Here is a 26584-nt window from a genome sequence, read left to right as displayed (position 1 = left end):
AAAATCATCTCAATCTTGTTTTTTAATGTTTTCAGTAAAACCAAAGCATTTCAGAGTTCACGCTCTTGCCCATGGCATGAGGGTAAGGAATGGAAATCAGCTCTAAAGAGAGTATGACCCAAGCAAACCTAGTCAAGGGAAAAACAAGGGAAGAGCAGGGAGTGAGATTATTTCTTCAGGCGGGTGAAAGCTTCAGCAGAGAGCCCAGCGAGGGGACCAGAGCAGGGGCTGGTGATGGGGAGCTGCTGATCCTTCCCTGCAGCACAGGCTGTGTGCGTGTGAGGACAAAGCCTCCCTGCTGCCCCCCAGGCTGGCTCTGAGCTGCCAGGGCCTGCAGGGCTTTGAGCTCACGGCTCAGCCTCTGCCAGCACCCCCCTCTGTGTGGGGAGCTAAAAGGAGCCACCTCCAAGGTGACCTTTGGGGACATGCCACAAGGAGCTGCCAGCGGATGGGGCCAAGGGCTGCTGTGAGGTCAGTGCCCCTGCTGGCCACCCTACACCATAGCCTGGGCCAGGAGCAGCCCAGAAAAACCGTGGCTGCCCCATCCCTGGAAGTGTCCCAGGCCAGACTGGATGGGGATTGGAGTAGCTTGGGATAGTGGAAGTTGTCCCTGCCCCCAGAATGAGATGGGCTTTGAGGTCCCTTCCAACCCAAACTGTTCCATGGTTCTGACACACCAACACAAACTGCAGTGGCAGAGAAGAACCCACAGCGTGAGCCTGGGCAATGACCCTGCACTCCTGCCCCTTTCCCTCCACCCCAGAGTCCCCAGGGCACAGCCACGACGAGGTGACACCCATGGGAGTGGGGACAGCAGCAGCAAGGGACCAGAGGGACGGCAGGTTTGGAGGGTCCAGCTGAATCAACAGCAGAATTAGTTTTAAAAAAATTCATTTCCAGGCAGTGTGGGACCACATTCAGGGAGAAAGAGTTTCCAGCAAAGTCAAAAATTGAAACCACTCCATATGCAGGGAGACCAAACACGGTTTGCAGGCCAATTAACCCATGGAAATGCATTATTACTGCAGTGGAACCACTTCACTCGGGAAACAGAGCACCAGAGTCTTTGGACTTTTTGGAATCTCTTCCTCCTCTCTCCTGTAATTCGACCCACACTGACTTGAGAGTTCCAGGCACTTGCCCGGCTCTTGCGGCTGACCCCGGAGCCAGCTGGGGTCGGGAATTCAGCCGGCAGCTCCTCCGCCCTCTCGGCACCGCAGCGGCCGCTCAGTAAAAGCCCTTCACGCGTTTGTTGTCGGGGTCGAACGGGGACTTGGTGTGAGCTCGGGCCGGGAAGGTCACTCCCATCCGCTCCAGCTCGTAGCTGCCACTCTTCACAAAATCCAGGGAAACCTGCGAGGCAGAGCCTTTAAAAAACCCCTGCAGGGTGCCGGCATCCCAGCTCCACCCCTGGGCAAGCTCCCACCACCCTGCACATCTGCTCTCTGCCGGGAAAACCCGGCTCTGCCACCCCGAGAGGATGTGAGCAAAGCAGAAAGAGAACTGGTAAAAAAAAAGAACTGTTAAAAAAAAAATAAAATTCAGTGTTTCCAAATTGTAGGTTTCTTTTTTTTTCCCTGTGGAGGTATAGGATGGAAAAAAAAGAAAAAGGGGAAAAGGAAAGGGGAAAAGAAAGGAGACGGGGAAGGGGAAAAGGGAAAAAGGGAAGAGGGAGAGGAAAAAAGAAAGGGAAAAGGGGGGGGGGGGGGGGGGGAAGGGAAAAAGAAAGGAAGACCATTCATCACTGGGAGAAAAGGGGGTTCCCAGGGGCGACTGGCCCACAAAGCCACTTGCCCTGGGCCTCTTGCAGGGCTGCAGGATGAAAAGCCAAGGCAAGCAAGAGCAGGAATCACAGCACACACACAGCCCTTGGCTGGCACAGACAAGGTCCCTGGAGATGTCACCTCTGTCCCCACAGCAGCTGCTTAATGAGGGCACCTGGCTGATTATCCAGGGGTCTCCCAGGGTTAATTAAGAGCTTGCCCTTCTCCTATTGGTCATCGCTGTCTACAACATTAACTGATTTGCTGCTGCAGTTAAATATTTGGTTGCAATTAACACCCGAGGCAGCACTTGAGCCGTGCGTGGACCTCAAACAGTGACAGTGGGTGAGACCAACTTTGCCACCGAGCTGTGACATCTCTCACCCTCCAGCCTGCACAGGGGAAGCAGGAGGGAGCTGCGGTCCCATCTCCCAGCCCAGGTGACAGCAATGGGTTTGTGGCACCGCATGGAAGGAGGCACAGCCCCCGCGGGGTTCTGCACTCACCGGGCCCCCTGCAGGGTCACGGATGTAGCCGTAGGCAATGGTTTTGTCGATGGCAAATCCGAAATCTGCCCGGCGGATGTGGCCGACCACCTTGCCATCCCTCCAGACCGCCTCCAGCCCGAACATGGGCACCTTCCTGCGAGGCAAGGGCAGAGCTGCCACAGCAGAGCCCCTCCATGGGCCAGAGGGGTCTGGCTGTGCCCCAGGCCAGCCCATGTGCCACGGCTGTCACACCAAAGCCCCTCTATGGGCCAGAGGGGCCTGGCTGTGCCCCAGGCCAGCCCATGTGCCAGGGCTGTCACACCAAAGCCCCTCTATGGGCCAGAGGGGTCTGGCTCTTCCCCAGGCCATCCCATGTGCCAGGGCTGCCACTGCCCACAGGCTCATTCACCTCTCCGTGCCCAACCCCAAATCCCTCCAGCCCAATTTGCAAAACCTCCCGCTGCTCCGGGCAAAACAAGATCAACAATCCCCTCACACCACTCGCAGCTCCCACTGAACATCCAACAGGGAATTCAGGGTGGGATTTAAATTAGAGATGGAACTAGAGCATGGAAAACAGCTGAGCTGGCTCACAGCCGAGCCCCACATTCATCCAGGTGTGTGCACACAGGGCTGGGTAGAGGGGCTGCTCCAGGGGTGGCCCTGGCTCTGGGGGCTGCAGACCCAGCAGTGGTACTCACTCCTCCGTGGTGAAGCACACCAGGCGCCGGAAGATTCCCTTGGCCTTCTGAGCCTCCACAGCCTCCCTGCCCAGGAAGGGGATGCTGGATTTCAGCTTGCAGGTGAAAGCCAGACCTGCCTCCAGCGGGGTGTCATCAGGGCGCAGGTCTGCGTGCCAGTGCCTGTAGCCTGCAGGGAGCAAAGGGGTCACCCACAGAGACAGGTCTAAATGTTCCCCCTGTGTAGCTCTGATTTTTCAGCCTTCTGATGATTTTATTTTTGGACTGGAGAGTTTTTACGCATTGTAACAAAAATAAAGACTATATATACTTTATATATAGTAAATATATATATACTTTATATACAGTAAATATATATATATTATATATTTACTATATACAAAGACTGATATTTTGCAAATATGTTCCTTCCAGGGGGAAGGACAAATTGATAAACTTCTGGTTTGACCAGTGAGGTCTGAGGGGTGTCAACTTCATCCCCTCAATCGCTAGTTAAAGTTCAAACTTTATTTAAACCCTAAAAATAAAGTTAGGGTTTTTTTTCTCGCTCTCAACTTGATGAGCAAGTGTCCTTTTCGTGTCCTCTTGTGACACCCCTGCCCCCTGGACACCCACTGCCCTTCATTCACTTGGCCTTGGATAAAACACCCTCGAGAGAAGCCCACAGAGAGGGGAATTCTCAAGAGAAGAGCCCCTCGAAAGGGGAATTCTCAGCATTCTGCCACACCTCCAGTCACCCTGAGGCTGAGAAAAACCTCCTTGCCCTGTTCCCCCACTGGAGGAGGAGCAGGGAGTGCTGCTGCAAGGAGAGCAGGGACCTTTCTCGATGCTGAGGCTGTCGATGGCTCTGTAGCCAGCGTTGGTGATGCCATGCCGGGCTCCTGCTTCCATCACCGCCCGGTAAACCTTGACACAGTCAGCCCTGGGCACGTGCAGCTCCCAGCCCATCTCGCCCACGAACGACAACCTCATGGCACGGACCTGCAAAGGCAAGAGGGCAAAGAGCCCTGTGCTGGAGCTGGCCTGTGCAGCCTGGGAGAGGCCACACACTCCCATATCAGGGGAAAAGGCAGCTTTGCCTGGGAACCTTGGGGTGGCAGCCAGTTCTGTGCTCTCCTTTCTTGCACAAAGACAGGCTCAGAGTGAATTTCTCATCACTGGATAACTTAAGCCTGGCACCTCAAACCATCAGTGCCAGTGGGCAGAGGTGGCTGAGGGCAGCATCTTCTGGCTACGGATTGCAGGGCTGGGGTGAGATGTGATGCTCCAGCTCCAGCCGAGCTTTTGTCTCCCTCTGCTGATCCGTTGAGACAGGGAAGCTGGTCCCCAGCAGGACTGTCCTGCTTTGGGGGCATCACTGTTGTCCTTGCCACAGGGATGTTCCCTTCTTGGACAGTGCTCCCACAGCAGAGGCCCCCAAAGGCTCCCGACAGGGGCTGAGCCCAGTGTCCTGACCCACATCCCATTCCCATCAGGAAATGCTCAAATTTCCCCATGGAGGTTGTGTCCCAAGGCTGTGCTGTCAGATCAGCTCCACACCAAAGGCAAGAAGCTCCAAGGAGGAGTGAGCAGATTGGCACAAGGGACATGATGCTTCTCCAGAGGAGCCTCATTCCCAGGGATGGAGCCTGGCTGCAATCCCAGGGAACAGACTGCCCTGCCTGTGTTCCACTAGCTCCTCACGCAGGCAGCCCGGCCTGCACCCTCCTGTTGTCCCTCTGAAACAGCCTCCATTCCCAAAGCTCCATTCCCTCCATTCCCAAAGCTCCATTCCCAAAGTTCCATTCCCTCCATTCCCAAAGCTCCATTCCCAAAGTTCCATTCCCTCCATTCCCAAAGCTCCATTCCCAAAGTTCCATTCCCTCCATTCCCAAAGCTCCATTCCCAAAGTTCCATTCCCTCCATTCCCAAAGCTCCATTCCCTCCATTCCCAAAGCTTTCCAGGCCAGCTGGGACAAGCACAACTCAGACACCCTCCCTGGAGACAGCCCCCGGGTCTGAGCTGCCTTTCCCTCTGATTCATCCCATTGTATTTCTCCACTTCCTCCCCCACAAACCCCCTCTGGTTCATCCTTTCGGGTACACATCCACCACAAACACTGAGCTTGCTTTGGGAGAGAGATTAACCCCAGAATTTTGCTCTGGATCGTGATCTGTCCTGTTAACAAAGCCGTTTCCAGCTCAGAACACACTTCCAGGCTGGTTCTGGTGGCCTTGGGGCTGGCCTGGCTGTGCTGGCTCTGGGTGTGCTTGGGGCAGAAGCTGCATTTTGCCATCTGCTGAGCTCTTACTCCAAGCAGAGCCAGCTGTGCTCTCTAATCCCGGGGACAAATGCAAACAGACTGCCCAAAGCAGGCAGAAGTGCCCGAGGGCTGCCTGGGCTCTGTGCTGCCAGCATGGCCAGAGGGCACGGCTGGGAACCCAAATCCTGCTTCCCCAGTGCACAAAAATCACCCCCTCAAGCAGAGTTCAGGGCAGCTTGTAAGAAGCCTTAACCTCTGCAATAGGCATGGGGAGGAGGGAGGAACATTTAGGATGGGGAATTTATTTTGAGCCTGCCCTGGTCCCTGGCACAGCCCCGCAGTGAGGCACAAAGGCTGGCAATGCCTTCCCCAGGAGCACAAGGGGCTCAGAGAAGCCTTTTCCCCTTCACAAAGGTGTCATCTAATTAGGGAACAGCCAGAGACAAGGCTGCTGCAAGCCATCTTCCATCTTCATTTCGGCAGGAGATGCTCCGGGGATTGACAGGCAACTTCCCGGCTCATTAACCCCATCTGTGACTGCAGCTGAAGTGCTCTTTACAATCAGGAGCAAGTTACTCCTGGGAGAAACTTCCTCTCAAACCTGCAGTGCTCCAGGGGAACGAGCATCCCAGCAGGAGCAGTGCCCTACAGAAAACAGGTAACTGGAAAATTGGGGTGCCAGAGATGAGCTCAGCATAGGCAGGGATTGTGTGTGAAGCCCAGGCAGGACTCACATCCCACCACGGAGGGGAATGCTGAGGGCTGGGCCCAGCAGCCCTGCTGGATTCCCATGGGAACGGGTCTTTCAGCTGGAGCAGTGAAATAGCGTCAGTTCCTGGGTTTTTGTGCAGCAATTCAAAAGCATTCTAGGTATTGTAGAAAAAGAAAACCTGAATTTCCCCCTGTCTCCAGCAGTGAGATTCAAAGGGGGACTTTTCTCTGCTGTTCCATACAATGAGAGACTCTATATATAAACTCACAAACCAGTCCATAATTTCCAGAGTCATTAACTCTGCTGGAGCTCTCCTTTGACTCCAGCTGATTTTGTTCAACTACTGAGTTAATGCAGGAAAATCTCAGCGATAACTTTTTTGAGATGCTGGGTTCAGTTTAATCCCCGTGGAAGGTGATAATATCAGCAATGGCTTCAGCCTGCTGCCCTGAGAAATCCTCCCACTCTAATTCCGGCATGGGATGGGGTCCCTGGTGTTCATTGTCCAGTGGAACAAAGGAGAGCTCCTGAAGGGTGGCCCTGGCAGCAGGCAGGGGGTCCCCTCCCAGCCCACACCCCTCAGGCAGGAGAGCTTTCCCCTGTCCATCAGGGAATTTACACTCCAAAGAATCCACCAAACCTCTGCCAGCTCTGTCTTCCTCGAAGGACCTGATTATTTATAACAAACTTGAAGTGAAATGCAAATAAACTCATCACAGCCGTGGAGACAGGAACATTTCTACACCTTTCCCAGGGGATAAGCAGATTATTACAAGATGATATCACTCTGCTACAGGCTGACAAGGGGAGGATTAATGGAGACTAAAATCCAGCACTTTGGACAACCTGCAGCAGTGGGTAGGCTTTGAAGTCCCCCAGGCCCTGGTTCTCCTCCAAGGGACACTGAACTTGATGTGGGCTGAGTTGTTGGGCACCCAAAGCCCAGGGTGCACCGATGGCAATGATTTGGAGATAATTCTGACTTGGGCAAAACCTGTGCCTCAGTTAAACCACCTTAAGGCCTGGCCAGGCTCTTGCTCACGAATCAAGAGGCTCTAATTTGATTTAGCAGCAATCCCTTCAGCAGGCAGCTGCAGTCGAATTAAAGCCATTTTAATTCTGAATGAAAAGTGGCCGCACGTGGCTTAACCCAATTTCCTTAACATCCAGCCTGCTGCAGCTCCTGCCTCTCCTGCTGCCTTTTATGAGATTTACTGCTTCACCTTCACCTCCTTCATCCCCCACCAGGCACCAACCTGGGAGCCAGAGCGAGTCCTGGGCATGGTCCCTCCTCCCGGGCAGCTCAGCCAGCAGGAGAGGGATGATGCTCTGGGATCATGGCCCAGGATTCCCATGAAAGGGAGGGAGTATAAATTCCACTCTCTCTTGTGTTTCTGCAACCACAGGAATATTTCACTTGGGATAAACATCACTGAGAAAACAGTTTCTCTATGATATTTTGCAAAAGCCTTTCCCCCATACCCAAACTTGCCAGCAGCAGGTTTTCCCAGGACATTTCTCCTCTGAGAAAAATGACACCTCATGGTCACTGACTCTTCTATTTGGGCTGTTTCAAACAGGCTCAATCAACAGCTTCAGGGCATATGTGAGCCCTGAAGCCTGGGCAGAGTAGGATGATCTGTGCCTGTACAGGGAGCTTAGGGCTGTCAGGCTTCTCCTGTGATCAAACACAGCAGCTCCCAGGCTGCCCAGTCCCTACTGCCAGTACCTGACAAGCTTTGCATTAAATTGTCCCCCTTTTTTTATGGGGGGGGGGGGGGGGAATGGGAAGTGTCTGGAGTGTCAGGCAGATCTCATCACTGGTGCTCACCCTAATCCATGGAGGCATCTCTTGTTCCTCAATCATCACTGCAAAGCCATGAGTCACCCTGTCCCTTCCCCAAGCTCAGTGGTGACAGCCCTGGGAAGGCTGGGACAGCAGGATGGCACCTGGCAGGCAGTCAGGGAGGGAAACACCCTTTTCTCACTCTGGGTTTTGGCCTTTTCCTACAAAAAACACACCAAAACCTCTCTGCAATGAAGTGGAGGCAGATACATTCCTAACAGAGGGAGATGGCACAGTTTCCCCAGAGCAGCCGTGGCTGCCCCATCCCTGGAAGTGTTCCAGGCCAGTTTGGACAGGGCTTGGAGCAACCTGGGACAGTGGGAGGTGTCCCTGCCTATCCCAGGGGGTGGAACAAATGATTTTTCAGGTCCCTTTCAACCCAAACCAGTCTGGAATTCTCTGCTTGCCTGGTGGGTGCACAGAGCCCAGAGCTCCCTGGGCAGCTCAGAGAGTGGCCCCTTCCTACCTGGCATCCTGCAGCTGTGGTGATTTTGTGTGTGGAGAAGGGGAAGGCCTCGTTGCTGAGGTCAGTGTCGAGCACTTCTTGGAGGACAACACGGCTGTGGGGAAACAGCAAAGTGGGCACAGTGAGGGCAGTCAGCTGCTAGCCTGCCCTGAGGGGGGTCCCCAAAACTTGCTCCCTCATCTTGCTGCTAAGACACACTGCTCACTCCAAAGAGGAGCTGAGGTGGCTGATGTGCAACCTCGAAAGAAGTTTCAGTTCCATGGAAAATGGAGTGATACCCAAAACAGATCAGCACTCATTGCCCTGCCCAACATGGGGACCTGCACCTGAGGCAAACCTCCTTGCATCCCTGCATCCATCTCTGCATCCCTGCACCCCTCCTTCCACCCCTGCATCCCTCCCTCCATCCCTGATTCTCCCCTTCCCTCCACCCCTGCATCCCTCCCTCCATCCCTGCATCCCTGATTCCCTCCCTCCATCCCTGCATCCCTCCCTCCATCTCTCCCTCCCTCCCTCCACCTCTCCCCACTCAGGTTGCAGGGAGGGCTCACCCACTCCTCTCACCTCAGAGGGCCCTGGATGCTCATCATGCCCAGCTCCTCGGAGCAGTCGAGGAGTTTGCACTGGAATTTCATGTCCTGCAGCACGGTGGTGATGTGGGACCAGTTGTGCTGAGCCACAGCCCCGCCAATGGCCAGGTAATATCCGTCCCCTGGAACACAGCCCCGGGCAGCCTTTCAGGGCTCAGAGGGCTGGGCTGGGCTGGTTCTGCTCTGCAGAGCCTGAAGAGCAGCCCTGAGCCTCTCCAGCTCACACAGCCCTGGGTGAGGACTGCCAATAAAAGGGGAGGTTAAAGAGCACTGGGATTAGGGAAGGCTTTGGGGCTCTGCTTTTTGTGGGGCTCAGCACAGTGAAAACCAAGTGACCCATTAACAGTGAAACAGGGGAAAAATGCTCCTTGAGACCAACAGCAAAAGCATCTGCACTTTTCACAGAATCACAGAATGTATAGGTTGGAAGAGACCTTCAAGATCATCAAGTCCAACCCAGCCCTAACACCTCAACTGGATCATGGCACCGAGTGCCACATCCAGTCTTTTCTTAAACACATCCGGGGATGGATGGTGACACTTTTGTCCCAGTACAGAACAGAGCCTCAAGTGTGGAGGGAGCTGTGAGCTACAGGTGGGAGCAGGGAATGCTGCAGTGACCAGCCCATAGCCAGTGTGGGAATTGTACTGTGTGCAAGGAAGAATTTCACCTTCTCAGTAATCCTGGGTGGAAAAAATCACTAGGGATGGTGTTTGAGAGCTGATTAATATGTAATCAATCTTCCCTCTGTCTTTCCTGCCACCACCAAATTGCTCTCTGGTATTCTGTCATAATGATAATAAGTGCAGCCACCTACTGTAATTGGAAAAATAGACTTTGCTGTGATTAAACTCCTCCAGTGCCCGACAGATCCTGCAGCTCTGCCAGCCACTTCCCACCCTGCTTCCCGTGCCAGTGTCCCAGACAGGAGGGAAGAAGGATTCTGGGGAATGTGGTGATGCATTCCCTACACCTCCAGCGGGTGCTTCCAAATAGGTAAAGAGCCTCAGTTTACCTTTAGACATTTTAGGGAGTTTAGCTGGAAAGTTCTGTGGGTTTCTCATTATAATTGGCCCAGAGCCAGCACAGAAGTGTGGATTGGACTCAGAGAATGTAACTCAAAGTCTGTTGTTCATCTCATTGGGCCAAGGGCCAAAAAGCCCACCTAGGCTGTTAAGTGCTAAAGAGAGAGAACAAAGAAACTCCACACCTTTTGAGGTGTTCTGCAAGTAAGAGACTTGTCTCTGTACTGTGCTCAGCCTAGTTTTGTTTTTTGTATTATTTTCCTTCTTTATTAAAACCTTTTTGATTTTTCAAGGCACACTCGATCATGCTGTCTCACTAATTAATATCAGCCACATTTCTGCCAGGCTGGCCATCAGAAGTGTGGGTATAACCCATAAGGGAGGGAAAAAATCACTCCCAAATCAGCCTCCCCATGCTACTGGGACAAACATGGTGAGATTCCCCATGGCACACTGCAGGTGACATAGCGTGGGGACAGGGCTCTGTGGCACCCTGTGCTTGTCCAGAGCCCAGCTCAGCATCCTCCTCCTCAGCTGCCTAATGCCATTTCTGCCCCCAGGGCTGCTCTGCTGCCTTTCCATCCCCTTTAATTGCAGCTGATAAGGACTGGGACAGAGGTGAGAGCCGCCAGGCGGGCTGGACAAACCCAATAACAGCGATGAGCAGCACAGGGCCCCGGGGACAGGGCCATAATCAGGTTACAGGGACACAGGGACAGAGGTGGAAAAAGCCAGGTGGCTGCCATTAGGAAAATGCAATCAGAACCCTGTGCCTGCAGCCCCTCCAGCGTGGCAGGGAGGGAGGGGCTGGAACAAACCTGTCCAGGACTAGAAAAGTCTTTGTGTCACACACAGGTAGAGATATTATAAAAGAAAAGCTTCACAAATTCAGGCCTTGTTCTGCTGAATTACCACCTAGCCTGTAAGTTCCCAGAATAAAGAATCAAAGGAATGAAAAAGTCAGTGAACACAACAACCTATTCTAGTGAGAAAAATAAGTTTGCACCTGCATAAACAATAGATCTGTCCCATGAGAATCCACAAAGGAAAAATGTAAACACCTGAGCGAAAGAGAGAGTCTTAGCACGTACAAAAAAACTACTTTTTAACCAATAAATTAAGTGGCAAGAAAACTACTAGCCAATTAGAGCTGCACACAGGGCCTGTGAGCACTGTAAAAACATGAGATATGTGAATAAAGAATTGGCTTTTCCTGGATGAAGAAACTGAGTCCCGTCTACTTATTAATGCAACAACTTTGTGTGCATTGACACACGGCTAAAAAGGCAGTGGGAAAGCCTGAGAATTCACTAATAATATATAAATAAACAATAAATTATAAATAAACAATAAATAAAACAAATACGTAATAAATAAATTCTAAATAAATAAAATTTAAAATTATATAAAATAAATTATATAAAAATAAATGATAATTCACTAATAATAAGCTGCAGGAAGGTGAACACAGCCAGAGCTCCTCCCTCCAGCATCCCCGGGCTCAGGGTTTTACCTTCAAAAGCGGGGGCCAGGGGCGAGCCCGGGGCCCCGGGGCTGATCCTGCTGACGGTCAGATCGCTCTCCACGCCGCCCTGCCGGTTCAGCATGCAGGTGTACACGGTGGAGCCTGCGGGGACACGGCCAGCAGGGTGGGCAGCAGGAAAATGTGTCCCCATCATTAAATCACCTGCCTGCCTTTGCCCTGCCCGGCCCTGGCAGCACCAGCGGGGGGAAAGGAACGAGGATTTTGTTCCCTTTCCTGTGTGAGGAGCTGGACTTGTATATTTGGAAATAGCACGAGCTGCTTCCCAGCCTTGGAAAAGGGGACAATAAACCACAGCTGGCGAGGGTTGTGCTTGGTTTACTCCAGCACCCACCACGCCTCCAGATGTGAGCCACAGCTGGACGGAGCCAGAGGGAAACCTCCCTCCTCCATCCCCGAGCTCAGAGCGCTGAGCCTCTGTGGAAATGAGGCAGAATCCAGCCTGTGGTGGAGGAACAGCCTTCCCCACACTCTTCCCATCCTCTGCAAAGGCAGCTTTGAAAGGAAAAGCCAGTTCGGGTTTCCCTGGGGCTGTTTTGGGGCGAGATTTCCCCAGCAAAACGAGGAGCTGAGCCTGTACCTGGAGCTTTGCTCACATCAGCACTGAACAGCCAGTCGGCTGCTTTCGTAGCTTCGGGTCCGACCAGGTAGAATTTCCCAAAATAAGACATGTCGAAGAGAGCCAGGGCGTTCCTGCACGTCAAACATTCCTTCTTGATCTGCAACGAGAGCAAACACGGCGCTGAGGCTGAGCCCTGCTCTCAGCCCGCAAAGGGAGACACAAATTAAACCATTTACATAACAGGAAACGATACCAGGACACTCGCCTGGTGCCTTTAAAGGCTCCAAAATGCTCCTGAAAGAATCAGGTATTTGCTGGAATGAGCCTGACAGGCCATGCAGAGCTTGATCCCATCCCTTACCTCACTAACCCAGTGACAGTTATCATTAATAACACCCATATTTTATCAAATTGAGTTTTCCCCCCACGCAAGCTGGTCTCAACACTTTAGGAAAGCAGCAGCACAGTTCCCATGGCCTCTCCCCTGAGGTTTCTGACCACATTTCTCTTAAAAGTTTTGGGACATTTTTCACCGTTTCGGAGCTTCCCCTCCCTCCGAGCATCACCAGCTCCCTCCAAAGCAGCGATGGGGGACAGGTTCTGCTGCCTCTAAAGCCCCCCCAGTTCCCTGGCAGTCTGAGGGGCTGCCAGCCCCACTCACGATGTCGTGGTGAGGGGGGAAGTCGAAGGTGTACTCGTCCCCCAGCAGGCGGTTGTAGGTGTAGTCCCCGTGGCGCTGGCGGCCGTAGGCGCCATAGTAATCATAATCCAGGACCTGGGAGAGCCGGGGGAGCCGGGGAGAGGGAGGGAGAGGATGTGAGGCCGAAGCCAAAGGACTCCTTGTCACATTCATCTCACTCCTGGAGAGATGGCTGTGGTGGTGGGTCCCCACCCTGGCATCCCTGTTGGCCACAGGGATGGGTTCCCACCCCAATATCCCTGTCCATGGGGATGGGTTCCCATCCCAACATCCCTGTCCTCAGTGATGGATCCTCACTTCAATATCCCTGTCCTCAGTGATGGATCCTCACCCCAACATCCCTGTCCATGGGGATGGATCCTCACTCCATCATCCCTGCCCTCAGTGATGGATCCTCACCCCAACATCCCTCCTCTCAGTGTTAGATCCTCACTCCAGTATCCCTGCCCTCAGTGATGGATCCCCACTCTAATATCCCTGCCCTCAGTGCTGGATCCTCACCCCAATATCCCTGCCCATGCGGCTGGATCCTCACTCCCAACATCCCTGTCCATGGGGATGGGTCCCCACCCCAACACCTCTGTCCTCAGTGATGGATTCCCACCCAACCCTGCCTGTGGTGATGGGTCCTACCCCAGCTGGTCTCTGCAGGCTGAAGACCCCCCAAAACCCCAGGAGTTCTTACCGGGGCAGCTCCCCCAGGGTTGAACCAGCCAGGTCTCTCCCAGCCGTGTCTCTCCTGGAAAACACAGCCCTGTCGCAGCAGCTCCTACACAGAAGAAATGGGAACAAACAGCTTTTTTTAAAAAAGCCCTTTCACAGAATTTTGAGCAGCATTTCAGGCTGCTCTCCTCGGGTGCAGATGTGGGCTGAAGACCAGACCTGAGACCCCTTGGCTTTGGCTATCAACAGCCAAAATCGATCTTGCAGTTTGTCTTTTAAAACAGTGTCAAACCAAAGAATTGCCTAATTTTTGTCCCCCTCAGGCAGGATGTTTTCCTCAAGGGTGCTCAAGGGGCAGAGAGCCACAGCCCAGCTCTCCACTGCACCAAAACCTGCCCTAATTACTGACCAAGAGATGGTACATGCAGAGAGCAAGACTCCCTACCGTGTTTACAGAGTAATTACATAACAACATTTAATATTTATACATCAACCTTCTCATCCTTCCTCTATGCTCTCAGGAAAATCTCTCTGCACGCAATTAATTAAGGATCCATTAAGACATTTTTGTTTGGAGCCTCAGTTCGGAAAAAGAACAGATCTTGTTGAACATCTCAGAAATCACTCAGTGCCTATTTATAAAACACAGCACATGTTCTGGAGCTGCATGGATAAATAGCAGCCTGTCAGTCAAGTGGGCATCACTTATTAGACGTGCTATTAAAAAATAAATTGCATCCTCAGTGACAGAAAACAACTGAGCTGTCAACCAAACACCGGGGGCTGGTGGGCAGGGGTGTCTGTTTTACTGCTCCAGCCTCTGCCCTGCAGTTGGAAGAGGAATGGTGTGATGTCAATCAGAGAGAAGCAGGAATGGGTTTGGGAAATGTGGCTTTGCTGGGGCTGGGGCTGGGATGAGGTTCAGGGGCTGAGTCATGCTGAGTTGTCTCGAGGAATTTGGGGGGTTCTGAGCTGCTGGTGCAGCAAAATGCTGGTAATTGGGTTTTTCTGTCAACTGCTGCATCTTGAGAGTGTTCACCTCTGGATGTTTGTGTGGAGAAGGGGCTGGAGCAGGAGGGAGCCCTGGCTGGTGGCTCCAGGGAGCAAAACCACTCAGGGGCTGCTGGTAAAACCACCTCCAGGGAGGCATAGCCCTTTTCCCACAGCCCTCCTTGTGCCCCAGCCTCACTCCATGCTGAGAGATGTCATTCTGGGGAGAAATTGCTGCTAAATTGTGAGCAGGACACGGTGAGCAGGGGCAGGAGATTCCTGTGGGGATTCAGCACCCTCAGCCCTCTCTGCTGCCCCTGGGATGGACTCAGCCTCGGAGGTCTCCTCTCCCCTTTTCCCTCGCCCACTGATCATCACCAGGTTCTCAATCCGTATCTGCTGAGTCAAATATCATGAGATGGACTCAGCCTCAGAGCTCTCCTCTCTTTTTCCTTGCCTGCTGATCATCACTACGTTCTCAGTCCATACCTGCTGAGTTCAATATCATTGGAATGCTCAGGCTCTCTGCCATTAAACTCCCCATGGCCCCAGAACCCTCACAGTGAGCCTTCACTCTTTATGTTGTCACTGGGAAAGTGAACAGTCATACAGGGGGAGAAGTGTTTTGAAGGTTTCATTCTGATTTGTATTAATTTTTTCTTTCTTGTAGCTTTGTTACTAAATTTGTCTTCATACCTTTAAGGTTGGAGCCTGCTTTGCTTCTCTCTTAGTCCTATCTAACAGCAGAAAAAGAGTAAATAATTCTAAGAGACACTCTAACCACTAAACTAATTTTGGGAAACAAGAATTGGTGAATGTGAAATCACTGCACGAATCTGGCTGGAATGGAATGGAATGGAATGGAATGGATGGATGGATGGATGGATGGATGGATGGATGGATGGATGGATGGATGGAGGGATGGAGGGAGGGACGGATGGATGCAGGGATGGATGGATGGATGAATGGAGGGATGGATGCAGGAGTGGATGGATGCAGGGGTGGATGGATGCAGGGGTGGATGGATGCAGGGGTGGATGGATGGATGGAGGGATGGATGCAGGGGTGGATGGATGGATGGATGGATGGATGGATGGATGGATGGATGGAGGGATGGATGGAGGGATGGAGGGATGGATGCAGGGATGGATGGATGGATGGATGGATGGATGGATGGATGGATGGATGGATGGATGGATGGAGGGATGGATGCAGGGATGGATGGATGGATGGATGGATGGATGGATGGATGGATGGATGGATGGATGGATGGATGGATGGAGGGAGGGATGGATGGATGGATGGAGGGATGCAGGGATGGATGGATGGATGGATGGATGGATGGATGGATGGATGGATGGAGGGATGGATGGATGGAGGGATGGATGGATGGAGGGAGGGATGCAGGGATGGATGGATGGATGGATGGATGGAGGGATGGATGGAGGGATGGATGGAGGGATGGATGCAGGGGTGGATGGATGGATGAATGGAGGGATGGATGGATGGATGGAGGGATGCAGGGATGGATGGATGGATGGATGGATGGATGGATGGATGGATGGAGGGATGGATGGAGGGATGGATGGATGGATGGATGGATGGATGGATGGAGGGATGGATGGAGGGATGGATGGATGGATGGATGGAGGGATGCAGGGATGGATGGATGGATGGATGGATGGATGGATGGAGGGATGGATGGAGGGATGGATGGAGGGATGGATGGAGGGATGGATGGATGGATGGAGGGATGCAGGGATGGATGGATGGATGGATGGATGGATGGATGGATGGATGGATGGATGGAGGGATGGATGGAGGGATGGATGCAGGGGTGGATGGATGGATGAATGGAGGGATGGATGGATGGATGGAGGGATGCAGGGATGGATGGATGGATGGATGGATGGATGGATGGATGGATGGATGGATGGAGGGATGGATGGAGGGATGGATGGAGGGATGGATGGAGGGATGGATGCAGGGGTGGATGGATGGATGGATGGATGGATGGATGGATGGATGGAGGGATGGATGGAGGGATGGAGGGATGGATGGATGGATGGATGGATGGAGGGATGGATGGAGGGATGGATGGATGGATGGAGGGAGGGAGGGATGGATGGATGGATGGATGGATGGAGGGATGGATGCAGGGATGGAGGGATGCAGGGATGGATGGATGGATGGATGGAGGGATGGATGGAGGGATGGATGGATGCAGGGATGGGTGCAGGGATGGATGAAGGGATGGATGGGAGTGCAGAGCTTTTGGGAACGACAGAGCTGCAGCCACTCCTTGTGAGGTCCTTTCTGCTGCTCTGAGGGCCAGTCCAGGTCTGTCCTCACCTCGTGCAGGGGGTCCTTCCTCACGTTACGTCCTGCCAGGGGCTCGTCATGGGGGAAGACGACGGAATAGTTCTTGGCGTAGGACTCGTGGCTGCGCTCCCGGATCCAGCGGTTGTTGTCAGTCAGGGAGTGGTGGAACCTCCTGGAAGGCAGGGAGATGGCAATATCTGGGTGAGCCCAAGGCCTTCTCATCCAGATCCAGGTGTGGATGCAGCTGCTGGAGTAAAATTGCTCTTCCTGCTGCAGTTTTGTGGGTAGGAGCAGAGAGGCCAAGCAGGGCTGGGTGCTGGCCATGCCACAGAACTGACCATCAGAGCTACAGCCCCCACTGAGCTCCCAGCCCCGCCCCAGGAGCAGAAGACAGCCCTGCTGAGGAGGGGAAATACAAAAAATATGAAACTTGAGGTTAATTCTGCCCCCTTCAACATGGGACTGCACAGCCTTGATAAAGGGATGAGCCCTGGACATTCCTTATATTTTTCACCCAATTCTCCCCAGGGTAAAATATAAATAAAGCCCAAATTATTTTCAATTCATTTGAAGTATTTTCATCTTTCAAACAGAGAATCTCCTTGAAGGAATGTGCCAGCTCATCCCATGGTCAGATTGTTAGTCCCAGGGACCTGTAACTCACAGGGAGCAGCCTTGGGCACAAGTGGCACTTTTCCCAGGGCTGCAGAAAGGGAGCCAGGCAGGGTATGAAAGACAAAATAACATTTTTCTAAGGACTTTTAAAATGCTACTTTCAGCTTCCCTCCTTGCTGGCTGGGTGCAGAGGAGAGGCAGGGCATGGGGCTGAGTCCTGCAAGGAGTACAAGTGATGCTCCCCAAGAGAGAGCTGCCTCTTCTGCCGGCAGAAGGTGACACATGGCATGTCACCAGCACCCCTGGTTTCCCCATCAGCCTCAGCCCCTTCACCAACGAGCTGAATTTTTGACAGCAGCAAGCGGGCAACAGCTGCCAGATGAAATATTTACAAGCAAATGTTCTGAGAGGATAAATATTGAAATGTGAGGAAAAGGGAGTTATTTAAAGAGGAGCTTGGTAATCGTCAGCAAAAGGAAGGGATGGGGCTGACAGCTTGATGACAGGGCACATGGGACATGGGAGATGTTTGAGTGGAAAGGCCCTGGCTGCTCTGAGCAGGGCTGGGGTCCCTTGGTGCAGGTCAGGGGGGCTGTGCTGGTGCCAACCCAGTGCCCAGCCTGGGATTTCTCCATCTCTGCCTCCCCATCCCAAGCCCAGCTGGTGGAAGGGGCAGCTGGAGGCAAGCCAAGGTGGCATTTACGGGGTTGGCCACTAAAGCAACGTGAGATTTTCAAAGCTTTGTCCCTGACAAGGTGGCTGCTGTCACTACAGCCCTGTAAGAAAGTCCAAACCCAATCAAAGACATTCAAGCAAGCTAAAAGCAATTACTGAGCCAACATCTGCACAGTCACAACTCCCTGCCCGGGTGGTGCTGCAGAGGGGGGGCCAAGCTAATCTTTGTGCTGTTAAAATCATCCCCCCAATTATTAACTTAGAGGATTAGGCACGGCACTAATTGAACAACAAAGCCCAAACGTAATTACCCCGTCCTTCCCCATTGCAAAGATCGCCTTGTGCCTGATGGAAGTTGTTTGTGTGGGAGTGGAGTGAGGCAAATGAGATAAACCCCACGTGTGCATTCATTAAACTGCGTGTAATTGATTCCAGCTCCTCAGAGGGACACAGACTCTGCCTGGACACCCATTGCTGATGCCAGCCCTGCCTTGGGAGCAGGGAGGAGGGATGCCAAGGAGCAGCAGGGAGGAGGGATGCCCGTGGAGGCAGCTGGGACACTCGGGGTGACTTGCCTGATGTCGTAGCCGTACATGTCCTTCTCCGGCCGGCCGTGGATGATCCAGTGAGCCAATTCCCTGCCACAGCCACCTCCCAGCATCATCCCTAGGGAACAGGGGGGGATGAAGATGAGGCCAGGAGGCCAAGCATGGCTGTGGAATTCCAGGATCCATCTGGGATCCATTGCCAGCAGGGTATGACCCTCTCAGCTCTCTCTTACCGGCGCTGTTGAAGCCACAGCCCAGGAAGAACCCTCGGACTTCGGGAGCTTCTCCCATGAGTGGTTTGTGGTCAGCTGTGAACGACTCTGGAAAGCAGAGAAGGGATCTGTCAGGCCAGGACAGGGGGATCACACACTTCAGGGACACGTCACACACTCTAGGGACATGTCACACACTTTACAAACAGGTTTCCTGCAGTGCTGACCTCATCTGCTCCCAGAGATGTCAACAGAACTGGACCAACACCAAGCACTTCCCAGCACAGGTTTTTTGGAATTAGACTGAAAATTTGGGAAGGAAAATGAATTCCCCGAGAGAAGGTGCATGAGGCACTGTGAGGACTTTTTTTTTTTCCTTCCCAGTCCTCCAGTCAAGGGGCTTCCACTGATCTGTTTGTTGCCATTTTAACACCTGGGCCCTATTTCCTGATGGGGTGCTCCACCTTTGTCCATTCCTGCTGGGAAATTCCATGACTTTGAGCCCCTTGGTTCAGCTGAGGGAGGGCTGGGGGTGTCTCTCCTGGGCTCATAATGTCTTCTGCTGCCACTGCTATTCCACAGGACCATCAGCTGTGGAAATCCCTCTACAAATCCTCACCAGGGAGGACAGCAAAGCCCCTGACAGAGGTGTGCAATCCTCCTCCCTGTTTGATGGTAGTCCATCCATCCATCCATGTAAAAGGAGAGAGGGAAAACTGATTTCAGCGTGGTCTTTCCCCCCTTAGCAATGCCTAGTTTGTTTCCCCTGATCTCCAGAGAAGGCAGGAGCAGAGCCAGAACATTCCCACTGTCACCAGAGCAGCTCCTCACATGCCAGAATCCCTGCACAGATATTCCAGGCTACAAACTCAGGGAGTTAATGGAGCAACAGCCAAAGCACCTCCCCTGCCAGCACAGCTGACTTTGCCCTGGTACAGGTGCTGAGGGCTCCAGGGACCTTGGCACAGTGACCACAGCAGAGGGGACAAAGGCTTGGCCATTTGCTTCAGCCCAGCGTGACTCAGCTGCCACAGGCTGCTGGTTTCAATCAAGAAGGAGAAAAGGAGGAGAGCTGAGCCTTGGGAAATGACATTATTGTACTACAAAGAGGAGATATTAATCTACCAGCAGCCAGTTCTGCTCAGCTCACACCGCAGTGTAATCAAACCACTGGACCCAGGGCCAAGGTCTCCACCTTTTACAAGTCATGTTTGATCTGCTGGAGAGCACGAGATGTGCCCTACTTTCCCCTCATCCAACCCAAAGAATTTCCCTTTAAATGCCTCAGCAAAAAGGGATTTTACTACAGTTGGTTTTTTAGTGCCTAGTGGATTTTAAGGCCAAACCGAGGGTGCAAGGCTTGGGCTCAATGTCTGGCACCACCTCCAGCTGCCACTGCAGGGATGGCTTTAACTCCACACCAGACTGCCTGGGACGTAAATCTGGGTAAATCTAACGTCACTGGATCAGGAGCAAGTAGTAAAAGTAATTATAGAAGATAACACTTGGTTAAAATAACAGCCACTGCTTAACAACATCTGCATCTTAATTTTCCAGTCCAGCAGCCACAACATCAGCTGGAAACCCAGACTGGACCAAGGCAATCAGCTTCTCAGGGAAATGGTTTTAAACTGAAAGAGGGGCAATTGAGATGATAAGAAATCTATAAGATTATAAGAAATTATAAGACAGAAGTTATTTACAACAAGGGTGGGCAGGTCCTGGCACAGGGTGTCCAGAGAAGCTGTGGCTGCCCCATCCCTGAAAGTGTCCAAGGTCAGGTTGGACAGGCTTAGAGCAGCCTGGGATAGTGGAAGGTGTCCCTGCCCATGGGACTGGAGCTGGAATTAGATAATCTTTGAAGATCCCTTCCATGCCAAACCATTCTGTGAGTCTCGGAATGTGTGATTCTTTTTCTTCACCCAGGCTAGGCCTGGAATGCCACCCCTTGGAAGATGCCACCACTGCAGCCAGACCAGCAGCACTTTCTCTGCATTCAGGGAGTTTTTCTTCTCCCCAGGCTATAAAGTTTCCCTTTGCCTTCAGCAATACTTTCTGAGAAACCCAGGCACCACAGTGCCACCACAGTGATCACCACAGTGGTCACCACAGTCACATTACCTGGCCCGCAGACAGTGGATTTAATTCCTGTTTTCTCCAGAACTGGCACTCTGTTGACAGCACCTTCAATGTGTTGCATGAAAACATCCCAGTCCAGGTCAAAGAGGCCAAAAGCAAATTTTTCAGATACCTAAAGGTGAGAAACAAGAATCAGGACACAGAACAGAGGATGGCTGATGGTGTGAGACCTCCTCATCTCTGGCAGCCTCGGAGAAGATAAATCAAGGCTGCATTGGATCTCTGGGATTTTGGGGTTTTCTTCAACAACCCAGAGAAACCTGAAGTCTGAATTAAGGATAGAGAGATGGGCATAGCTGCTTCTGGCTCTCCTGGTGCCTCTGCACTGCATATCTGCACCACAGACAGCCCCAAAGGGGAGATGCTCCCCTCTGCCTTCCCCAGCAGCCACCAGAGGTTGGAACCTGCAGAACGCGGGGGCTGAGCGCTCATGTCTGTGCCCACCCCTCAGAGGTGGCTTCCCTGGAAACCTGCCTCGTTTCCCCAGAAAACCTCCCTGCTCCACTCACCTCCTCCCAGAAGATGGGGTTTGACTCATATCCACCCACGGAGAGGGCATCACCTTGGAGACGGAGATAGACTGAGGCGTCGTGATCACGAACGTTTGGCATGTTCTGAAAAATGGGGAGGGGTCACAGGAGGCCAAGAGCCATGAGGACACCCCTACAGCACCCAGCGAGATCCAGGGCACAGCGTGGGCACCTGCAGCAGTGACATGACAAGGATGGGACACTGAGTGGCTTTGTGGGTGCTCCCTCAGCACCGAAATTTGGGTGCCTGCATTGCCCCAAGAGGAAAACACCCAGCTCAGCTCCAGCTAAATGGCCAAACCATGACACAGACACCTGAGCAGCACCCAGGGGTGCCCTGGGGACGAGGAGCAGCCCCTGTGGTTGATCCTAGCTCAGGAATCATCACTCCTCTGCCACCCGCCTCTGCAGGAGGATGCAGCGGCTCAGCGCGCAGGCAGCAGTGCACGAAGAATGAGGGATTTGTTCTCGTGAATAATGGATGGGGAAACATTTAGATAACACTGAAGAATTGGTGTAGGGCCTACTGCAACCCATGTTGACAAGTGGAATTAAGTGGATTGAACAGGAGGCAGCGAGGTCTGCGAGCTGCAGCCTCCTCTCTGAAGTCTTTCTTGCTGCCTACGGCTCAGAGGAGTTACCGGGACAGAAATGTAATCACAGACCACTTTTTACAACCAGACACCTCGTGCTGAAAGGTCAGGCACAGACCGTGTCAGCAGGATGGAAACTAATTAATGTGTCACCCTCAGAGCTCTGGGGCCTGAGAGAATGGAGCCTCCTTCAACTCCTGAGCGACTCTCCACAGCCAGATGGAAGGAACAGATTTATCGGGGCAGTTTAGAAACACTTAAAGAGCTGCACCTCCGCCTGCCAGGGCTGGGGCTTGCTCAGAAAGGGATCTTTATGACTGCTGCTATCAGACACCAAACATAGAGATCCTGAGGAAAAAAATAATTATCCTGCCAGTTGTAACCTCGTTAAATATTAAATCTGGCTCTGTTGAGGGTGGTCTGACAGCCCTGCTGAGGGTGTGCACTCCCCTGAGAGCAGAGCCTGACCCGGCAGGAATGAGGAGGTCCCACAGGTCTGGGGCTGCCGTGGAAGGGACAGGGATCTTTCTGCCTCTCCAACCCTGTCCCCCAGAGCAGAGGAGCCGAGGTGCAGCTGCTCAGGACTGACCTGGATGCCCTCGATGCGCTCCGTCACCACGTAGGCGTGGTGCATGGCCACCAGCGGGACACGCACACCAGCCAGCCGGCCCAGCGCCCGTGCCCACACTCCTGCAGAGACAACAACCCTGTGCTGAGCTCCTCTCCACCCCCCCACCCCCAGACAGCTGCAGGGGACAGCCAGGCAAGGGACAAAGGGCTGCTGTGACTTTCCTTGTCATGAGAGCAAAGCCACCCATGAGCTGTGGCTGCTGCCCCTGTCCCACACCTTCCCCTGTGCCCCCTGTACCTGCACAGTTCACCACGCAGGGAGTCTGGATGGTCCCGTGGGCTGTCTCCACTGCGTGCACCCTCTTCACCCCAAAATCATCAGTTCTCACCTGGATGCCTGTGACCGGGCAGTTCTCGATGATCTGGTGGCAGAGGAAAGGTGGCAGAGTCACAGCAGGGTCACCAGGGCAGGGGGCCAACCCGCCTCACCTGACATGCAGCCCCAAAATCTGAGAAAAGAGAATCTAAGCAGTGCTCTGAGTGCCTTGTCTTGCTCCTAAATGTCTTTTTTCCACCCTCTATTTCCCCTGGATCTCATGGCTCCTGCCAGCTTTGTCACTGTGACCCAACCAAGGGAACAACACCCTTCTGGGGGAAGACCCAAATCTGCAGGGGCAGCTCTGGCCCAGTGAGAAAGGACATGGTGATGAAACCAATGGGCGTTAATGAATAAATTACTAATTAAGGACTACCGTAGCTCCTCTGGCAGTTGCTGCTCTGGCAAGGGTTGAGCAGGTGCCAGCGGGGTCCATGGTGCCATCCTTGGGGACGTACAGGGTGCCATAGAGGTCATCAATGTTCATCAGAGGGTACAGGTCTTTGGTCTGTGACGGGGTCAGCACGTGGGACTCCACACCATACACCTTCCCCAGCTGCCAGGACAGGAAAACCAGCTCAGGTAAGGAACAAAAGCTTTGCTCATCACTTGCTGCTGAAGGAGAAGGAGGAGGAGAATCCCAGGACATGTTTAGCTCCCAAACCCTAAATCCAGCCTGGGGTGATGCTCAGATTTCAGGGAATATGGCCCTGCTCTTGAACTCAAAATGTCTGTGCAGCTGGAAAAATGATGCTGCACAACGGGGGAAACGATGGTAGTGCTATTTAAACACTCAAAAATCCAAGGCTGGATTTGATTCTGCCAACTTTGGAGGAGTTTGACGGATTTTTGGCTGCCTTATGCCAGTCAGGAGGCCACCCTGGAAGGACCATTTCCCAATTCTCCTCGCTGCTCTCCAGGTGGAGGGCAGTGAGGGATGGGACATTCGGCGACCTGCGAGCTCCACAAAAACCACCCCCTCCCGCAGCCCGCCCTGCCGGGGGCCCCTCCCTACCGACATGAGCCTTTTGTACTCATCCAGGCGCTGCTTGTTGGAGGCGATGAAGAGCCCCCCGTTCTCCACCCAGCCCGTGTGCAGCCCGGTCTCGGCGGGCAGGTCCCGGCTGACCACATCCCTGGTGTGAGCCAGCAGCTCCACTTCCACATCGCTGGGGCGCAGCTGCCACAGGAGACCTGCGGGGGACACGCACAGGGTGCCACTGTCACCTCTCTGTCACCCGCAGGGATGTAGAGGGGGGTCCCCGGGTCCGACGCGTGTCCCGTGTCGCCCTGCGGGGCTCGTGCTCCATCTCGTGGATTTGTGGGAATGCTACAAAAGCGTCGGTTTTCTGGTCTCTTTGGGCATGAAATGGAGGGGGGGAAAGGGGTTCTGGAGTAGATAGACCCCAAAAATGAAAAAAAAAAAAAAAATGTATGTATGTGTGTATATATATATGTGTGTGTGTGTATTTATGCATATATATATATATAATGTATATATATACATATATCTATGTAAATATATATATGTATGTGTATATATTTACATATAAACAGGGGGAAAGGGATTCTAGAGTGGATGGACCCCAAAAGTGGGGAAAAAAAGAGTATATATGTGTGTGTGTATATACATATATGTGTATATATAGTTGTATATATATGTATACATATATAATATGTATATATGTAAATATATATAACATATAAATATATGTATGTATATGTACATATGTATAATATATATGTATAAGTGTATATATGTATATTATATACATATATACATATGTATACAATATATATACATTATATACATATAGAAAAATATATGTATATCTGTACATATGCATATACATCTATATATGTGTGTGTATAATATAAATATATATTAAATATAGCTCTGCTTCCCTGCTGAAGAAAAGTGGCTTTAGAAAGGAGGGAGAAACTACAGAAATAAACGGTTTCTTTTTCCTGCAGCCACATAAATCTTGGGGGGAAAAAGAAAAAAAGAAAGAAAAAAAAAAAAAAAAAAAAAAAGGAATTTTTGGGGATGTTTAAAAAAAGGATTATGGCAGAAGGAAAACCAAAAACTCTCAGCATTTACAGCCAAAACCCTCCCGCCCATCCAGGTACTGCCCGTACAATGGACCCACCCCGGGGGCAGCAGCACATCCCGAACCATCATCCCCCGCCCACCCCGGGCAGGGCCCAAACCGCGTCCCCGCCGCTCACCCGCCGTGTGCCAGGTGGTGCCCGAGGTCAGGCGGTCCCTCTCCAGCAGCACCACTCCGCTGAGCCCCATTTTGGCCAGGTGATAGGTGGTCTGGCAGCCCAGGCTGCCCCCGCCCACCACCACCACCTGTGCCGAGGCCGGCGGGGCCCGGCTGGGCTCGCCGCCCCCGGGACCCTCCTCCTGCAGCGTCTTCTGGTACGGGACGCTCTTCTTGGCCGTGGGGCCCGCGGCGCTGCTGAAGGGCCGGGGGCTTCTCCAGGGGGCTGGCAGGGGGGCGGCTGCCCGCCAGGCACGGCTCAGGTAGGACATCTCCACCTGCAAATCCCAAAATGGCCCTGGCTGGGTCCCTCTGCTCACCTCAGCGCCCAGTCCGGGATGCTGCGCAGGGGTTGAGCCAGCCCTGGGGCACAGCCCTGAGTGGGGTCCCTGTCCAGCAGGGAAATGGGGTCCCAGCTGTGTGTGCAGCTCCCAAACACCCTCCAGAGTGGTGTTGGGTTAAAAATAGGGGCTTTTTTAAACCTAATCCGTGCTTGCTTCATGCCTCTAGAAATTACTTTATTTTCGCCACTTTTTTCCCCCCACTGGAATTCAGGAGCTGTTTGGCCACAGACAAACAAGGTGCCGGGTTTGCTCCCTGTCAGAGGGTGGGGCAATGGCTGCAGGGGGAGAAACGGGGACAGATCCTGCCTGTGGGCAATGTAAACCCTGTGCAGGTCCTGCCTGGGGACACTGCAACCCCTGTGCAGGTCCTGCCTGTGGACACGGCAACCCCTGTGCAGGTCCTGCCTGGGGACACAGCAACCCCTGTGCAGGTCCTGCCTGTGGACACTGCAACCCCTGTGCAGGTCCTGCCTGGGGACACAGCAACCCCTGTGCAGGTCCTGCCTGGGGACACAGCAACCCCTGTGCAGGTCCTGCCTGGGGACACAGCAACCCTTGTGCAGGTCCTGCCTGGGGACACAGCAACCCCTGTGCAGGTCCTGCCTGGGGACACAGCAACCCCTGTGCAGGTCCTGCCTGTGGGCAATGTAAACTCTGTGGAAGTCCTGCCTGTGGACAATGTAAACTCTGTGCAAGTCCTGCCTGTGGACAATGTAAATCCTGTGCAGGTCCTGCCTGAGTACACGGCTCGGGATTTGCTCCTGGAACAAGATTTTGGGCGCACACGAGGGGTGAGGTGGGGCCAACACAGACCCCCCTGCACAAGGCACAGGCCATGAGCAGGGTCTGCCCTGGGGATGACCCCACTGGGACCCCCCTCCTTGCTGCTACGTGGCCACCAGAGCACCCACTGTCCCCCCATTGTCCCCCCATTGTTCCCCCAAGCTTCAGACTCCCACTTGGGGATCCTGTAACAGGATTCCCACTCACCAGCAAGGCTCACTCCGGGCTGCCTTTCCCTGCCGGGATGTTGTGGGGCCCCTGCCTTCCTCTGATGCTCTCCTCCTCCTCCTCCTCCTCTTCCGTCCCCTTGGCCCCTG

General features: G+C 53.0%; 1 protein-coding gene across 3 annotated transcripts; it reads right to left on the bottom strand.

Moving 5' to 3' along the window:
* Positions 1-32: 32 nt before the first annotated feature.
* On the bottom strand, positions 33-26584 carry SARDH (sarcosine dehydrogenase). Of its 3 annotated transcripts, none has more exons than XM_083875702.1 (21): positions 26475-26584; positions 25103-25418; positions 23889-24067; positions 23250-23429; positions 22796-22919; positions 22517-22617; positions 21314-21418; positions 20787-20916; positions 18687-18773; positions 18481-18571; positions 16646-16787; positions 13326-13409; positions 12602-12715; positions 11959-12097; positions 11349-11462; positions 8784-8931; positions 8220-8313; positions 3771-3933; positions 2953-3121; positions 2270-2405; positions 33-1353 (listed from the first exon to the last, which is right to left on the bottom strand). In XM_083875702.1, the coding sequence occupies exons 2-21, from the start codon at positions 25410-25412 to the stop codon at positions 1228-1230; spliced, it is 2736 nt and encodes a 911-aa protein (XP_083731828.1). In that variant the 5' UTR covers positions 25413-25418; positions 26475-26584; the 3' UTR covers positions 33-1227. The 3 variants fall into 3 exon arrangements, with proteins under 3 accessions (XP_083731828.1, XP_083731829.1, XP_083731830.1); XM_083875703.1 differs by having other exon boundaries at positions 13326-13379; XM_083875704.1 differs by lacking the exon at positions 22517-22617 and having other exon boundaries at positions 22887-22919.

The sequence above is a fragment of the Zosterops lateralis genome, assembly GCF_965231275.1.
Source record: "Zosterops lateralis genome assembly, chromosome: 20".
Lineage (NCBI taxonomy): Eukaryota > Metazoa > Chordata > Aves > Passeriformes > Zosteropidae > Zosterops > Zosterops lateralis.
The sequence above is the reverse complement of the archived record's forward strand: the minus strand, read 5'-3'. Positions and strand labels throughout refer to the sequence as shown.

Coding starts and splice junctions, on each gene's coding strand:
- SARDH (XM_083875702.1), bottom strand. CDS start 25,412: ATGTCCTACCTGAGCCGTGCCTGGCGGGCAGCCGCCCCCCTGCCAGCC. Junction 18,774..20,786: donor ATCCACTGTCTGCGGGCCAG/GTAATGTGACTG, acceptor TCTGCTTTCCAG/AGTCGTTCACAGCTGACCAC. Junction 12,716..13,325: donor ACCCTGGGGGAGCTGCCCCG/GTAAGAACTCCT, acceptor CGGCTCTCCCAG/GTCCTGGATTATGATTACTA.